A 19,466-nucleotide genomic window follows, 5' to 3' on the forward strand; every position below is an offset into this window, starting at 1 on the left:
ATTTTATGCTATTTTTCTCTAAATGTCTGGTAACACTTGATGTCTGATTGTAATCACAAAGGATTTGGTTTATTGGGTGGCTGGTGTGGGCTTATTCTGTAGTTATGAGATTCTGTTTCCTCATCCAGCCTCTCGCCTGGCTGGCAGAGCCACTGTGCACTCTGTGAGTGGGTGGGGCATGCTGACTGGCAGACTTTACTTAAGAGTGCAGGGGCCTGGAGCAGAGGCAGGCAAGCTGCTCTCCCCATCCCACTCCCATCTGCCAGTAGCTAAAATTAGGACTTTACTTAGGTCATGGTGGACTTTAGCCTATTTGCCTGTTAGTGTAGAAATAGATTTCAGGGACTATCAAGGTTATCTATCAACAATGACATAAACCTGCATCATAAGTTTTTAATTTTCATTCTCAAAACCTAGAAAATTACCACTGTCAAAGCTCCCAAACCCAACATCAGTGCTGGAATCAAGATTATCCTTTCCATCACTGACATTTTTCTGCATTAGAAATTGAGTCATAACTCTCCCCTAGCTAACACTCTACAGCCCTGCTCTCTTGCAAACAAATGGAATAACAAAATCTACTCTATATTTATGTTTTGTGGTAGTAAAGTTTCAATCTCAAATGTCAGAAAAATAATTAAAACTCTCACTCTCTGTTGGGTTGTCCAGAGCTTGTTATTTTTGTTGAAAAAGTATCTTATAGGATATGAAAAATTCTGTTTTTGTGGTATGTTTTATTTATCTGCCACTAGAGGACAGCATCGTCACTATTGTCTTTTTGAGCTTTGCAAACTACAATCCGGAGTCCACCTCTAGCCTTACACCTAGATAGGTCTTCCTTTTGGTGCTTTGCCCTTCAGCTCTAATATGGATGAATGGGGTGGAGGGTAATTTGAGGATTGTTTGGTCGGGGATGAAAACAGTAGAGAGGAGGCTACATCTTATCTGCTGGCAAATATGTACTTTTTGTTTAATTTTAAGGATTTAGGGTGAGAAGAGAAAGATGGATATGTACTTTAAGCCCACTTGGTTGAATTAATCTCAATATAATTTTAAAAATAAGTTGTTTGGTTCTTTTGTATTTTTTTTTTCTTTTTTCCCCCTGGTTGGCAAGTATCCTTTTGTCTTTCTTCCCTGTTAAGGATTTACTGAGGTAGAACAAAGTGCCTTTCCCCCTCATTCCTTACCCTCTCTAGGTTGGAAGGAGAGATGGGATTTCTAATTGCATACCTCCTCCACCCCTGCCTTGGGCAGTCAGTGTTGTTGATTTCAGTGAGTTTTAGACCTTAAAGGGTCACTGAGATGGATGTTTGCAGAACAGGAGATAGAGTCTGGGACTCAGCCGAAGGAATGACTGCCTGACTCCAGAGAGGAGATTTTCTCAAGCTTGGCCAGTTCGGCAAGAATTGTTCATCTTTAGGATGGCAAATGTGGTTTAATTTCTTATGTGTAGGCCAATTAAGATTTGTCACTTTGAAATATAATGAACATTTGGAGGGTTCTTCATCTACAAAATTACAACAAAATCCAAAAATGTATGAATTTTTCACCTCGTTGGAGACTTTCAAATGTCAGCCTTTTCTTATCTGAAAGAAGATTTTAATTTAAATGTCTTCCAGAGCCTCCAAAAGTAAACTTAAGAAATACCATGTAACCTGAAACTTAAGTCTGAGTACCCAAATGTAGCTTCCACATTTATAAATCTATCTAGCATTTTTGCCAATGTAAAACAAATGGGCAGACAGAGATATAGACTTAGTTATATTTATATATAGTTTTCTATTCATTCCTCATATAGTGGCTGAGTCCACATATTTATAATTTAACAATTGCATTATTACATATATTGATATGTTTTAAATAGATCATTGTTATTTGGTGCTTGAAGTATTTTTAATTATGTTTGTTATTATGACTGGAACTGTTCTGAACAGCTTTGTACAAATTACTACTGTTTCCAGTTGAAGTATTTGATTGGGACCTTCCCCTCCCCCAGTGAAATTCTGGCTGTAAGGCAAAAAATGAATTTAAAAGCCTATTTTATGTTTTGAAGGATTATGTGCTGAAAAATATAACTATTATCTCATAGGCTTGCCAATATGTTTTAAAAATTTTGTCTATATTTTTATGAATTCAATAGAAATAGTGAGGACAAAATTCTTTGTCCTTTCTCATTTAAATAATTATTTTAGAAGATGTGAAGTTACTGAATTTCCCCAAGGTAGTAAAATCTGGAATATATAAAAGCATTTATTCTTGCACATTTTGGATAGTTATCTTTTTAATAATTAATATTTTTATCATTGAAAAACAATAGATAGTTTAAAAGTCAAAGTGCTATGCTTATGTTGAGAAACAGCAGTCAAGGTCCTCAGACCCCAAAGTTCTGCTTCCTAGAGGTGACCACTCTCAACTTCCCTTATTTCTTCTGCTACATTTTTCCAAATAATGTACTTATATCATGCTTATCTCCATATTTCCAAGTATTGTACTTATATCATGCTTATCTGTTATTTCTTGATATCCTTATTTTAGACATCATCTATTGACTTCCCGATATGGAAGATGAAGATTTTGTTCTCTCACACTGTCTACAAGGTTCTCAATTCCCTTCTACCTACTCCCCTTATATTTTTTATATCACATTAACAGAATATCATAATGACATATGAGATATGGGCCCATTTATGGTGATTGGTCTTTTGAATTAACTCTTTGAGTGAGGAGATTATTCACTTTCCTGCTGACCCACTTTTAATCTGGCCTTTCTTATCCTACCTGCCTTCTCCTCCCTTGCTCCAAGCTAAGCAGCCTTCTCTGCCTGTGTCATGAATTTCAGGCAAGTCCTGTCCTGTGCCACCCATCTGCTGGGTATAGCAACTGCTTTTATTTACAGACTCAAATATGTGTTCAACAGAGGTTTAGCTTGAGAATTTTAAGGTGGCGGTGATGATGATGTTGATATTTCAATAATAAAGAGTTAACATTGGCAAAGAAGCCCTCTGGTGTACCCATTTAGAAAAGCTTTTCAGGTGGGCAGACCTGGGTTCAGATCCCAATGCCTTCATTTAGGGACTGTGCAAACTTTGGCAATTCCTTAGCTTATTTGCTTTACAGTTCCAATTATCTATTGCAAGGAAAAAAAAAAAAAAACTACCTCATAACTTAGCATCCTAAAACAACTCCTCCAACCCCTGCCATCCCATACACACAATTTCATGGGTCAGTAAGTAATTCAGAAGGAGTTTGGCTGGATGTCTCCTCTGATCTGCGGCATCACTGGAGCAGCCATTGTTAGGGGATCCACCTCCAAGATGGCTTCTTCGCTTACTGTCTGACGCTGCTTCTTGGCCTGTCTTTTTCCACAGAGGCAGGTTTTGTTCTCTCACACTGCCTTGAAGGTTTTCCAGGTGGCTCCATCTCACAGCACGGTGAGCTCAAGGTAGTCAGATATTTTATTTAGCTTCTAACATGTCCCAGAGAAATTGTTCCAAGAGAAAGCCTTCCAATGCAAGCATTCCAAGACATCTAGGCAGCCTCAGAACTTCACTGTCACCACAGTCACAGGGCTAGCCCAGATATAGGGAGGGGAGAATATATGAGGAATAGCGTGAGCACACATGATGGCGGCCATCATGCAGCCAAGCGCCAGCCCACACATAGCTATCTGACCTAAAGTTGGGATAACAATTGTGATATTTCTCTCATGGGCATAGTGATAGGATTAAATAAGATACTGTATATAAAGAGCTTAATACACAGTAAGCACTGAATAAATATTAGCCATAGAGTTAATAAGGATTTTATGTGTTTGGAAATCATAATTATGACATTTGAGAAAATTGTACTAATTCTATCTTAGTTTTCTGCCAGTTTCATGTATTTTTTTGTGTACAAATGTCATGTTGCAAAATTTAAAAAAATTGAATAATGTTTACTCTTAATTTTACCATTACTGTTATCATTTGGCTGCATTCATTTTTCCTGTCTTTTCTTTTATGTTGTCATTACAGAGTATGGGCAATATTTTATTTTTTTCATTTTTATCATATCATAAACTTTCCCCTATGCTATGATATAGTTTTCATAACCATCATTTTTAAAGTTCTTATAATAGTACACTGAATAAATGTATCAGAGTTTGTATAACCATTTTTCTAAATTGGGCATGTATATTTCTTTTCTTTCCACTGATTTATTTTATATCATGTAATTATATTTGCTAGAATTTAATGTCCAACTATAATGGTTACCTGATGGTGATCTAAACTCAGTTTTGTTAATTCCATTTTATCCTCAGTTGCTCAATGATCTTTAAAGTTATATTTCCTTTAGTTTTTACCTGAGCCAGATAATCTCCCTGTTGACTAATCTGTTCCATTTACCTATTTATCCTCTTACTTTGCCTTTCTCCCTCATTCTTTTTTTTCTCTTTCCTTCTTTTCCTCCCTCCATCTCTCCTTTCATCCACAAGTATTTCTGGACCTCTTATATTATGCCAAGGAGTCTTTTATGCATAGGAAATAAAATAATAAGCAAGACAATTTCTCAGTCTCCAAGGAACTTATATTCTATTAATAATAGAGGAAGACAGGTCACAAGCACTCAAACAAAACAAGAAAAATATCAGATATGACAAATGCTGCACAGAGAGTTAAAATGAAATAATATGTGTGTTAGAATGTCTGATTGTCATTGAAGGAACCAAAGGAAAGACAGTGTCTACCAGGTTTCTCTACTGTAAAGTTACTGTATTTCACTTCTAACTAATGAGTTATTTGTGGGAAGATACTTTGACATTATGTAAATATCATATTCCTCATCATATCTTCATGTACTAGTTTTAGCATTATTAATGACTGTTCTAATTCTATCATTCTTTTTTTATGTATTAGATGACATTATACTTAAAGAAAAACTTGCCTTCTCCCCTAATTATTTATTCATGTGCCTTATATCGGTGTGGACTCACAGATTCCTTTTTTATTCAATGGATTATTTTACTATTGTTATTGAGTTTGATGATCAGATTGTCCCAGGTTTGGCCAGAGGAGCTTTTTCAAGTAGACTCCTGTGTTTTGATGTTTTCTTATTCTTTGAGTACTTTCTTGCTTTGTGGGACATCAAGATGTTCCAGGAGCATCTTTTATTTTCTATGTTTTTTATTCTTCCTTTCTTTCTAACTTTTTATATTCTTGAAATAGGTAGATGATTTAGGAGATCATTACCATATTTCATGCAAAAGGTGATAAGAGCCTGGACTAGAGTATTGGTAATAGGATTATGATGGTCAGGAAGTATGTGAGAAAAATTTAGTAGTTAAGATCTTCAGGGCTTGGCTGATGACATAAAGGGGTTAAGAGAGTAATTTAGGTTAACTTTCAAGTTCATGACATGACCTTTGGTGACACGTTCACATCCAAGACCAAAATGGTGATGGCATTAATAGAATTTAGACATAAAGAAGAAAGAGAAGCTGTGTTGAGGATTAGAACATGATAGGAAATATGGAGAATTCCATTTTGAACATGTTGAATGTGATATGTCTTGCAGGCATTTGGAAATAGGAGTAGGATATTTAGTTGGAAGGCGGAAGGACTAAGGGGTTAAAAGTAAGGGGAGATGCAGATAGAAAAGTGAGTTAAGATTAAGCCTTTGAGTTGATATTTCTGAAAAATCACTTTAGGATAAATAGTGTAATTAATCAGTAGATTTAAAAATATTACAATGGTTACTTCTATTATGTTCTAGTACACACATTTATTTTTATCTCTGTGATTTTTTTTTTTTACTTTATTTTCTTTCTGTTTTTCTCAACAGGATGTGAAAGGCTGACAAAACTTGACTTGACCATAAATTTTATTGGAGAGCTGAGCAGCATTAAAACCCTGCAGCACAACATCCATCTGAAAGAGCTCTTTCTCATGGGTAACCCATGCACTGATTTTGATGGCTACAGGCAGTTCGTGGTGGCATCTCTTCATCAATTAAAAGTATGCTTATTTTAATGATTCAAAAAACACAGAAAAATGAAATTGAGAATACTACAATAATTCCTGATTTATTCACAGTATTGTCATGGAATGTGTTGTCTTCAGAAAGTGGAATATTCCAAGAGGATCAAAACTAATTCTTTGACTTTCTAAACCTTTAACATTGTTTTAGTAGCTTTAATAAATCTTTGAAAGATAAATGGCATACTTTTTGCCTTTCTCATTCTAAACACACAGAACTTAATGTAACTATTTATTGATGAGTTCAGTTCATCATTATGAAGATCATTCATCATTGCTAATTATAATTCTTCGTTACTAATAGCCAACCAGAAGCTTGGGGTTTAGAGGTAGCTACAGCTACATATCTTTGTATTACATAGTCTTAAACTACTGTGCTTTTATAATTATTACTTTTTCTCATTGCTTTTTCTTAATTCATTTTCTATGGCAATACTTCTCTTTGGTGTGCATCAGAGTACTTGGAAGGCTTTTTGAAACACAATTTTCTGCGTTCCAAATGTTATGTGTCTGACATGGGGCTGAGATTTTGCGTTTCTAACAAAATCTCAGGCAGTGCTGATGCTGCTGGTGCAGGGAGCGTATTCAAGAACTGCTACTTTGTATGTTAATCTCTTATACCATATCGCCCCATCTAATAATTTTAGAACCTAGGAAAAATATGATTTCTAGAGAAAGATTAAATATTAAAACAGTAATGTTGATTTTCATGTAATTCCAAGAGTTTTTAACCTGAGTGTGGCTCCATGTTTCTGCAGAGAGAATGCATGGATACATTGGCTTTGTGATAGGCATTTTCTTAGTTCTCAGAGAACATTTGTTTCTTAGACTTCTGTGTTCTCTGTAGTTGAGAGATTTCTGACTGCTGGATTAATGGAACACATTTCTTTTAATGTAAAATTTCTTAGATTAAGAGAATGAGTGACTCAGGTAATGGGATCTAGAATAAATGATCTATTATCTACAACATAACCTAGACGGCTCATCCTTTTAAAATGACTTCTTAGAAAATGAACTGGTGAGAACTAGAATATCATAGAAATAGATCTTGTATTGTAACACTGCAAGACATTGCCCTGGAAGGGTTGATGGTCTGAAAGTCCTCATGGTTGCCTGTGCCAGTGCTGCAGTCTTCAGGCTAGAGATATAAGAGGCATCATACAGGTGCAGCAGAGTCAGGGGTCATGCCAGGTACGTTGTACACAGCATCTCCTATCCTCCCAGACTGTGCATTCAGAGATGAGGAAGCCAGGGCTCAGAGAACTGATACTCCTTGTTTAAACCGACCATTCTGACAAGTGGCACAGGTTGGATTTGGACCTACAAGTGTTTGACCCTGAAGCCACCATAATTTACACTATAACCACATTCACTGTTTCTCTCTGGGTTAGTGTACAAGTTTTGGATCAAGTCTCTCCTTTCAGAAAGACTGCTCCAAATCAGCTGCTACAATAGACAACAGCCTCTTTTTAAAAATAGTATTTTTAAGTTTGTTTACTAGTATTTAAAAATAAGTTGCTAAACTTTAGGATCTTACTAGCTTGTGACGTGGGTAACAGGAATTGTGTTAATAAATAGATTACTTTCCTAAGGTTGCTATAACAAAGTATCACAAACTGCATGGCTTAAACAACATAAATTTATTATCTCATAGTCCTAGAGGCCAGATGGTGAAGATCAAGGTGTGGACAGAGTTTAGTTCTTTCTGAAAGTTGTAAGGGAGAATCTGTTGCATACCTCTCTCCTAGCTTCTGGTGGTTTGCTGGCAATCTTTGGCACTCCTGGCTTGTAGATGCATCACCCTGATCCCTTCCTTCATCTGTACATGACATTCTTTTCATAAAGATGCCAGTCATATTGGATTAGAGGCCCACCCTGCTCTGGTATGATTTAGCCTTAATGAATTATATCCATAATGATCCAATTTCCAAGTAAGGTCACATTATGAGGTACTGGGAGTTAGGAATTCAGCACGTCCTTTTTTAGGGGTTGAGGGGACACAATTCAACCCATAACAGATAGAGCAGTTATTTATTTTAGACAGTCCCATAGAAGAGGTGTGAGAAGATTGAGCCCTTTCCAAGTATTCTCTTTCCTGTGTCTGAACCACTCCAGGTAGTAAGTAGGCACTGTTGCCTGCTGGAAAACAGATTTGTTGGCAGATAAATTAAGGTTTGACTCATATTTCAACCACCTTTAATTGCATACCTCATTTTACTCATTTACAATGGGATAATAATTTCTATTTTAAAGGAGTTCTGCGAGATCTGCAACACATCTTAGTTTCTTTCTGTTCTTTGCTGCAGCACTTGCATAATTATTATCAATAAGTGTGGACACTTTACCTCTGTGTTGCAAGAATCCTGAGTGAAGAAAGATAAAGAAAGGCTGTGCTTAAAACTTAATCTCTGTTTATTAGGCTTTCTAAACTTAGATGTGATTTTGGCTTGAAGGAAACGAGGGCCAATTTCAAAGACTAACTACAGAAGTTATCGAATAAATTGAGGTTCCTGCAATAGGTGCTGAGGTACAGTCCCAAATTTGTCATCAGTTACCAATATGAGGTCTTTTGGCTCATGTCAGTAAGGTGGCAGAGTTGTCTTAGTCTTTTAGAAACAATAGGTCTAATTAAATCAATATTTACTTAAACCAAATATAAAGATAGATATAAATTAAATCAATCAATCAATCAATCAATCAAAAATGTACTCCTAATACAAGGAAGAGAGTATCACCTTGCTTTCCAATGTTTATCAAAAGTCTAGCTGAAGAAGAGAGGACGGGATGGGTATATTCACACCTAATGGGTGCAGTGCACACCGTCTGGGGGATGGACATGCCTGAAGCTCTGACTTGGGTGGGGCAAAGGCAGTATATGTCACCTAAACATTTGTACCCCTGTAATATGCTGAAATTTAAAAAAATCCAGTAGAAAGAAATTGTATTTATCCCACATTTTCTAAATTATTATAATTATGTATAGTTATATGTTTATATTAACATATATATATTTATATTAAAATATCATATAGTAACATAAAATACTATATTTTATATAGTATTATTTTATATGGTATTATTTATATGTGAATATATGTATGTCAATATTTATTTATATATTTATATATAATGTTTATTACATATAATATATTTATTATATAAATTTACTATATATGCTTATATAATAATTTTTATTTATTCAGAATTTTCCAAATGGATTAGATAGATGCCAACCCTATATTAAACTACATTAATCTAAGTGTATGGACCACAATTACTTATCACCTTAATAATTTATTGAATAACTTAGTAATTACTTAGTAAATTAATTCATTAAAGTTGGTACTTAGTAATTTATTGAATTAAATAAGCCTATTTATTGAAATAGGTTTAATTGAATTGGATTTTATCATCATGGCCTCATCTTTCATTGAAGGATACTACAAGAAACAGTCTTATGAAACCTTTTACTGTATGGACATATTTCTACAGAAATAATGCATGACATCTCTCAAAATCTCCATTATTAAATTCTACTTTAGAAGTGTGTTGCAGAACTAAATATTAGAGGAAAGCTGGAATCTAGCATATTTTTTCATTGAAGACTATGAAAATTGTATAACTGATTATGTTTTTCTATTTGGCTTTGGCTACCAGGAAGCTTAGAGCTAAATCTGCAGCCTATCTATAGCAGCCATATGAATTCTTGTGAACAAAACTTACTTGAATTTTTTTCTCCAAACCTCTACACTATAATTTTGATTCATAAACTGGTCCTGATAGTTTTTAAATTTATATTTTACTAAACTTTGTATTTTTCCCTTTTATATGTTTCCTACTGCTGCTATAGCAAATTAACACAAACTTAGTAGCTTAAACCAATACACATTTATTAGTTTACAGTTCTGGAGGTTGGAAGTCTGCAATAGTCTCACTGGACCAAAATCAAGGTGTTGGCAAGGCTATTCCTTCTGGAGGCTCTAGGGGAGAATCCCTTTCCTTGCCTCTCAGTCTCTCGAGGGTGCCTGCGTTTCTCACCACCTCTTCATCTTCAAAGCCAGCAGCGTAGCATCTCCACATCTCTTCACAACTCTCTCTGACCATGCCACCTCCGCCTGCCTCTTTTACTTGCAAGGACCCCTGTGATCATTATGAGAATTACCCTGATTACCCAAGATCCTTACCTTAATCACATCTGTAAAGTCCCCTTTGCCATGTAAGGTGACATTATAGAGATTAGAACATGGACATTCTTAAAGAAACATTATCTGCCAACCATACCTTTATAAATACCTCACCTTGTTTTATAGAACAAGGGTGGGACATATTTATTAAACTGTTAGCTTTGGCATTTTAGATTTCAGTTGATGTTTTTATTTCAATATTTTACTCTGGAAAATGTTATAAAATATCAGATCTGAACAGTGCTATTATAATTAATAACATTCTGTTAATCTTGTTGTCTAGGATGGAACATGGACTCATTTGTATTGGAGCCCAATTATGTGTAATATTCAAGCCCCTTTTTTATAGACAGCATGTGGGAAGTGTCCTTGTTATACTTTGGAGCAGTGATTTGACCTAAGTATTGAAATTCTTGAGATAGTTAGCAGTTATAAATTAATATAAAATATTGTGATAGCTTGTCATTAATTATTGGTTTTTATAGAAGGCCTACTTATTATTATTATTACCAGTAAAGATACTTGGGAAACTTTGTAATTGTATGAAATATACATGGATTTAGACCAATGTTTCTGATATTTGCCATTAATTACTTTGTTTTAATTCCTTGTCACTATGATACATTATTATTTCTAAATTTAAAACAATCTAATCAAAATCAACCTGATTCACATTGCTACTTTTGAATAATGATACTATGTTATTTTTTATTTAAGTGGTTGGATGGTAAAGAAATAGAGCGCTCAGAAAGGATTCAGGCATTGCAGAACTACCCAGTAATTGAACAACAAGTCAGAGAGCAGGAAAATGCTTACTGCCTCAAACGAGCCAAAGACAAAGAAGAGGCTCAGAGGAAACTTCAAGAAGAGCGTGAAGATGAAGACAAGAGGAAGAGAAGTGACCCAGGCTTTGATGGACGTTGGTACACAGACATCAATGCTACACTGTATGTAAATTATTAAAGTTTACTTTCTAGTTAACTTTTGTTAAAAACAGCAAACTATATTCTGTTCCTAAGGTGTTCACAGTATTACTTAAATCCCAGAAGATTAATCTATAGAATAAAATATGATGTGAATTTTTGAAGGAAGGATATGATCAGCCCACTGTGTGTGATATTCTGTGAGGCTTTCTTCCCTTAGAAAAAAATGCCTTTCCAAACTAGAACTTTAATTTGCATCTTAAATTATTCTCAGAGAAATCTCTATAAAAGATATCCAGGAAAGATGAATTAACAGGTGTACATTGATTCACTAAGTAGGAATATTTTAGAAAAGTTAAATGCAAATCATATTATTATAAATTGAATAATTCTAATTGTATCATAAAACATTCTATTTTGTAAATTATGTGCTGAATACATTTTAATGTGATTAATAACTCTCTAATTGGTCTTTGTTACAAACCTGAATTTTTCATGCTTGTTTATTTATTTATATATAGTGAATTGTAACTATAGTCAGTTGACTTGATTCCATACAGTAAAAGCTTTAAATATTTAGTTAACAGAATCTCATAAACTTGAGAAAATATAATTATCGAATATTTAGACATACATAAACGTTTAAAAATAGTTAAACAGACAGCTATAGTCCCACCACCCAGATTTAATAAATGACAATATGTTTGTATGTTTGTTTTGGGTATTTTTAAAAATAAGAAATAAAACAAGGCCAGGTGCAGTGCTCACACCTGTAATCCTAGCACTCTGGCAGGCCACGGCAGGAGGATCCCTTGAGCTCAGCAGATCAGAGACCAACCCTGAGCAAGTGTGAGACTCCATCTCTACAAAAAATAGAAAAAAAAAAAACTAGCCAGGTAATTAAAAATAGAAAAAATTAGCTGGGTGTAGTGATACATGCCTGTCAAGTCCCAGCTGCTTGGGAGGCTGAGGCAGGAGGATTGCTTGAATCCAGGAGTTAGAGGTTGCTGTGAGTTAGGCTGATGCCACAGTACTCTACCCCAGGGAGACAGAGTGAAACTCAGTCTCAAAAAGAAAGAGAGAGAGATAGAGAGAGAGAGAAGAGGAGAGAAGGGGAAGGGAAGGGAGGAGAGGGGAGGGGAGGGGGTAGGAGGGAGGGAGAAGGGAGGAAGGGAGGAAGGGGGGAGGGAGGAAGGGAGGAAGGGAGGAAGGGAGGAAGGAAGGAAGGAAGGAAGGAAGGAAGGAAGGAAGGAAGGAAGGAAGGAAGGAAGGAAGGAAGGAAGGAAGGAAGGAAGGAAGGAAGGAAGGAAACATCATCAATATAGTAGAAGCCCCTATATACCTCATCCCATTGCTCGCTTCATCCCTGCTGATGCCTGCCATCCTAAAACTGGTGCATATTTGGTATATGTCGATCCCCTCCATGTTTTTAATACCTTTACTTCATAATTATGCCTTCTTAAACAAAAGTAGTTTGTGTATGTGTGTTTAGCATGAATGATTACTTTTCATTCAACATTATGTTTTTGAGATTTATGCATATGAAGACATGTAAAACTAATTCATTCATTTTAACTATGGAATAACATTCTATGGGAAGAATAAATTATAATTTAACCCAGAAGTAATATTTGAAATATTTAAGAGACAGTGATTCATTGGCCCTGACCAATGTGCCCTAGCTCTGACAACATGTGTGGCCCTGCCAGTGTGTGCTAGCTGATCAGTCCTGGTACAGCCATCCCTCTTTGGATGGCCATTTACATTGTTTTCTCTATTTTATTTTCTCAAACAATGTTGCACTGTCTTCTTCAGGTATGAAAGTTTTCTCTAGGGTATTTGGCCGTGACATTGCTATATCATCCATATTATGTCTTTTCAACTTTATATGTATTGCCAAATTGTTTTCTAAAGTGGTTGTATTAATTTATACTCATGTATAAACAATATAGGAGATTTCTCAGCCTTTGCCAACACTAGATAATATGATACCTTAAAATATTGGCCAATCAAGTTTGGTGTTAAGGAGCATCTAATTTTTTAATTTAATTTGCATTTCTATAATTACTGGTGAGTTTGGATATCTTAAATATCTTCTTGTATATTTATCTGTTGTTCATATTTTCCTCTATTCAAGTCCTTTGCTTATTACAAATAAATTATAAGTTTTTTCTTATTGATTTATAGTTCTTTTATATTCTGGATACAAATTCTTTGGTGATTATGTGCTTTGCAAATATCTTAGTTTCTGACTTGTCTTTAATTATAAGTGCTTCTGCTTTATGAAATTTAAAAAATGTTTATGTAGTTAAACTTATTTTTATACATTTTTGTCTTCTTTATTGAATTCTTCATTACTGCAGCATATATCTGTTCATGTTTGTCTATGTGAAATTAACCTTTGTCTACTGTATAGGGTAGGGTACTATGTGTTTTCCATACGGGTAGCTAATTGTCTCTGTAACATTTATTAAGGTGCTATTCTTTTCCCACTGATCTGAAATGCTGCCCTTACCATATACTTCAAGTCATGTATTCATAGGTTAATTCCTGAGTTCCCTAGACTGTTTCTTTCATAGGAGCACCTCTACCTACTTTTGATTTCTATAGATTTATAGCAAATATTAATATTCAGATAGTCTCATTTTTCAAAATCATCTTGATTATTATTAGTTCTTTACTATTCTGTAAGAATTTTAACATCTGCTAATAAAATTGCCTAAAAATTCCCGGTGGAATTTTGATTGAAATTGCATTTAATTTATATGTTAATTGGGGGACAGTTGACATCTTTGTGACATTCTCTCCTTTCTGAACTTTGGAAGAGCTCTATTTATTTAGATCTTCTTCTGAATCCTTCAATAAGGTTTTTAATTTTCCCTGTAAAGGTCTTTTATCATCTTTCCTTAGATTTATTTCTAAGTATCTTGTAGAATAGGCTTTTAAAAATAGACATGTAATTGATTTTTGCTGATAAAGAGATGAATGATTTCTGTATACTGATATTGTATAATATTAATCTTGCCGGCCTTTATAAAAGGTGCAATAGTCTGTAGGTTATCTTGTGTTTTTTATTCAGAAAAACACACTGTTTGTGAGAATCAACTTTAAAAAATGTTTCCAATTCTTCTGCCTCCTCTTTATTTTCTTTATGTTCCTACAAAGGACTACAGTAGAGGGTAGGATAGCAGCAGTAAGAATGGGTATCTGCATCTTGTTCCTGACTTTAAAAATAATGTTTTCTACTTTTCATCAAATATAATGCTTGCTATGTTTGGGGTTTTTTTGGTAGCATTAAGTAATTTTCCTTCTATTCTCATTTGTTGAAGAGTTTTCATCCTCACAGATATTGGATTTTTATTAAATGCTTTCTCTGAATCTAATGAGATAATTGTATTTTCTTATTAATGTGTTGAATCTCATTAATAGATTTTCTAATAGTAAACCATCTTTGAATTTCTAGAATTAACCTGCTTTGTCTATGATATATTTATTAATGCATTGCTACATTCATTTTGCTTATTTTATTTATAATATTTGAGCCTATGCTTATAAGTGAGTTTATGCTATAACATCCTTTTCTCATTGTATTTTTTCCCTGGTGTTTTGCATCAAGGTTATAATAGGCACACATAATGTATTGGGGATCATTTGCTGTTCTTAGTTTATGAATGTTTAAAATGATCTGTTTCTTGTATTTTAGTAGAAGCTTATAGTTAGGTTTCTTGTAGGCACCAACTCGCCTCCCACACAGGACTGGCTGGTCCTTCAGCCTTCACCACTATCACCCCATCTACCCTATATGAACAGAAACCTAGACATTCTGGAGGAGAGTCACTGAAATAGTGAATCCTTGACTTACTTGGGGAAGAGTAGGTAGATATTCCTCTTTCAAGGATGCAAGAAGAAACACTACAGAGATTCAGAAGAAATCTGAAGAAATCTGCAAGAAAAAGAAGAGAGAGAAGCATCTTACCTCTTGGCTAGATAGAACCTGCCTCCAGCCTGGAGAATTGAAAAGATAGGAAGTGGCCTGGAACGGCCCAGAGCAGAAGGATCAGGAAAGAGGGCATAAATGGAAATAGCTCATGCTTCAAGCATTTTGCATGGCAAAGATTTGTGAATATCCCGTAGGCCAAGTACATATGTTAGAAGGAGCTGGGCTTGAGCTGCCTTGAAGGGATGCTGCCCAAGGGTGTGGCAGCAGTAAGAGACTGTGGGGTGGATTACTAGTGGGCAAAAGCTGAGGAGTTATCACAAAAGGACCAGCTAGGAAATACAATGACCACCTCCATAGGGAATGATACTCTCAGGGCGCTCTTGCAGTATCTGTAAGAATGACAAAGATGCTCATAAGATAAGAAAGCCAGTATGCGGGCATTGGCCCCAGAGAGGGTAGCAACAGCCAGGTTATAAAAGCAGTGGTCATATAGGAGATGTTCACCTCCTTCTCCCCATCTGGCCTCCCAGGCCCCAAATTCTGAAGGCAAGAGCAATCTGAAGAGGCCCAGAGATATGGGGCAAGGAGTAGAGGAACAATGAAGAGTGGGTAGAGTGGGAGTGGAGGGTATTCCTTTCCCCATGCACAGCCCAATCTTGAGCAGGACAAGGAGGGAGGGGGTTTGGAGAAGGAGAGAATGGCTTCAATTTGGATGTAAGTGTAAAGTTTTATTTAAACTGTAGTGAACATTAGCTGAGATGAAACTGTTCTCAAATGTGACCATACGGCTATGGGACCTACTTGCTCATGAGTAGAGAGTTACAGAGAATAGATTTGAAGGTAGTGGTTGAAGAGAAATTTTTTTGTTCGTATGCTAATGAGCACCTATTCTATCATCCAGCTATTAATACATGTATTTATATGCATTTTCCATTTGGAGGCTTACGTTATTTAGTTGATATTTCTAATAGTTTTTGTAAATACTGTTATTTTATGTTTATTGTTATTATTTTAGATTGCAAAATGTCAAAATGAACCAATTAGTCACTTTCCAGGGGGGAAAAATCATTTAAATGAGAATGGAACCAATTATTTCAATGGCAATTAGCTAGAATATTATAGATCCCCTTTATAGATTGTTTTTCAGTACCATAAAGAACTATAGCTATAGGGCAAAGCATTTATTTTCAGCAATTTGCATTGTTTTGCTTATTAAAATCTCTAGTTGCATTTTCTATGTAAAGAATCTAATCAGAATTTTACTCTATATTCTGTTTATACTATTTAAATTTCATGTTCTAGTATTTTTGGTCCATCCCTTCATAAAACATTTTATTTGAAGATTGACTAGATGAACCACTCTTCAACAAAACCAAACATTTATTGGATACTTACTATATGCTGTACTTGATGCTAAAGGCTTCATATAAATTTTTCATTTCATGTCATTTTCTAAAAATGTATATTCTAAGGAAAGGTGAGGAGAGAGACACTATACCCAGTGTTTATTGTTTGAATGATGTCATTTTCTTTCCACTAGAATAGAATCTCCTGAAAGTAGTATTGTGGTCTGTCTTGATCAGGTTTATATCTCTGGTGCCTGGCACACAGAAGATGCCCAAAAATTTTTCTTAAATCTATGTTAAACACATCTTGAATATCTTATATAATACCCATTTGATGACATATAGAGATGTTGTTTAATTCTCTGACAGTCCACAAAACATGAATGAAAGAAAATAGAACTGTTACAATATAAAGCTACGTAATCAGAAGTTGTCCATATAAAGCTATGTAGTCAAAGTTATACATGAAAAATAAAGCAGGCAGAGGCCACACCATGGAAGTTCTCATATGTTCCACAAGGGAATTTTAGAGGTAAAGAATCATTAAAGTACCTGGAAATAATATGATCCAATTTGCCCATGAGAAAGATCCCCCTAGGAGCAGTGAGGAGAGTGGAATTGATAGGTATGAGACTGGAGGTGAGGTGATGGCTAAGTCCCAATGGTCCCTATGCTTGTCTGATCATCATAACTTCCTGCAAAATGTTGTAAAACAGATTCTCAGGCCCCACTCCACATCTACTGAACAGACTCTCTGATGGGAGCCCAGGAATCTGTAGTTTTTATACAACTCCCCAGATGACTCATACCAGCCAGTCTATGAGCCTGGAATCACCTGATTACCATGGTATTCCTGATGATGGAGGATGAGAGCCTGCCCCAGTGCTGTGGCAGCAATGTCCTCCAGCATGGCTCTGATAGACTGTCTTTCAGAGTCACTTTCTCATTTAAAGACAAAAAGATAAACATAAGAAAAGCATATAAGATATTAAGGATGAAACTCATATATCCATTTTTGGTCTTAAGTGCTCTCTATCTATTTGTTTTCATAGTCCATCTTCTTTAGAGAGCAAAGATAACCTCCAGGCACCAGAAATACAAGAAGAGGAACACAACAAAAAGAAATTAGATGAAAGTGAAGATGACCTGGAATTCTGGAATAAGCCCTCTTTGTTTACTCCTGAATCTAGATTGGAAACTCTTAGACATACTGAAAAGCAAAGAAAAAAACAAGAAAAATTAAGGTATTCCATTTTTTCCTAGGAGAATGAGGCAACAATCTCTTATGGACTGTATTTTCATGATTGCATGTTATTTTACCTATTATCTGTGTTAAACCTTTGTTAGCCACCATGTATAGATTTTGCTGTTTCTAAGTGCAGCTTTTTGTTGAATTGTATCAGATAACATTAATTAACATCAAAGTGCCTTCTTTAGAACATTATGAATTATGACATTTTAGGTAGGCTTTTCTTTGTATGTGTTTAGGTGTTTAACCACCTTAAATGTATCTAACAATAGTGTGGCCTAGGTTAGAAACACTAGTTATCGTGTTACAAAGAAATCTAAGGTCATTTTGTGGGATGAATGAGCTCCTTTGAGTCTTTTCTATTAATTTGCAAGATGAAAAATTAGAATTAGTTTTATTAGGAATATTATTTTCCTAATGTACCTCTCTTGGACATTTAACAGTGTAATTTCACTTTCGAATTGTTTAGATGTAATTTGATGATTTGTTAGAAGCTAAAATGCTTAAGCTATTATTTTCAGAGTAGCTTTTTCAAAGATAGTCTCTATGTCATTTCATTTCATGTCATTGCTTAAGTCTAGTATGTAAAATGTATCACTTATGGGAATACTTATTATTCATGAGCTTGAGAATGTGATCAATTAGCTCTGAAATTCAATGATCTGCATAGCAATGACTCAAGTAAAACACAATATCTCTCCCTGTGATTATCAACTAAAAGCAAGAAACTAAAAGTGTAGAAAAACTATTTGAAATCTCTGCTGCTTTCCTAAAATTTTATTCATTAACTAGAAAGATAGGGAGGTACAACAATCAAAAATAAAATTTTATCTAAAATACTTGTTCATAAAATGTGGTTATTTTATACACTATGAGGCCATATAGTGCTTTGGGAAAAGCATTGAATAGCATCAGAAACTACATGTTCATGTCTTGACTCTGCTGCTACTCTCTATGTGATATTGGCAACTACCTAACTTTCCCTCAGCCATTTTCTCATATGATAATACCTGTTTAACCTCCCCCATCCTATTATTAAGAAGGTTAGATGAGCCAATAAATGTTAAAGTGCTTTACAGACTCAAGAGCCCTTTGAAATGGAAGTTATACATATTTATAGAATATGTAATATTTCTAATATATATACCCATACACATATGTTATATTTATGTGTATATGAATAATATATAATCTGTAATGTACTAAGCCTGAAATCAGGAGGAAAATAATTTTTTTTTCCTCTGACACCTACAAACATAAGGCTGAATTGGATAGAAGTCTAAGTCACTGTTTCATGTGTTATGGTCTGCCCAAACCAACAGGTCTCAGAGATGTTTACCTCTTTGATCAGACATCTATTTTCGTTAACTGGGAGAAAGCAGAGATAAGATCAATCTTTTGATCCTAACTCTGCTCCTATCTGCATTGAGTAGGTTGAAGCAAAGTAGTTCTGGATGCCCTTTAATTGTCCTGTGTCATTGAAATATTTATTTAATTGGATCTGGACACCCAATTTAAGATGCAGAAGAACATTTATGATTTTTTTAAAAAGAAAGTCAACTGATACAAAATCTATATTAAAAGTACAATAGAAGTCCAAGGCAAAGAATTGCCTACAGTTTCATCATCTGAACAAGCTTGTCCACCTGGTCGTTTATATTTTGTTCATATAGGCCTATTTAAGTTTTTATGTATTTTCAGTAATGTTTTAAATAGAATTTACACCCTGCATTTTTATTTCACATTATTTCATGCATCTTCTCTTCTTTGCTCCCTTTCTTTTCCTCCTATCCAGCCCTTTAATGTAATG

The 19,466-nt window shown here is 34.8% G+C and overlaps 1 protein-coding gene across 1 annotated transcript in view; it reads left to right on the forward strand.

The window, feature by feature from the left end:
• The window catches only part of DNAAF11 (dynein axonemal assembly factor 11), an 84,239-nt gene that overhangs the window by 18,746 nt on the left and 46,027 nt on the right, over positions 1-19,466 (forward strand). Inside the window, exons 4-6 of the mRNA XM_012785419.3 lie at positions 5,821-5,993; positions 10,916-11,145; positions 17,460-17,651. Of these exons, the coding sequence (XP_012640873.2) occupies positions 5,821-5,993; positions 10,916-11,145; positions 17,460-17,651 (595 nt within the window). The remainder of the gene's footprint in view (positions 1-5,820; positions 5,994-10,915; positions 11,146-17,459; positions 17,652-19,466) is intronic.

Source organism: Microcebus murinus, chromosome 7, assembly GCF_040939455.1.
Source record: "Microcebus murinus isolate Inina chromosome 7, M.murinus_Inina_mat1.0, whole genome shotgun sequence".
NCBI lineage: Eukaryota > Metazoa > Chordata > Mammalia > Primates > Cheirogaleidae > Microcebus > Microcebus murinus.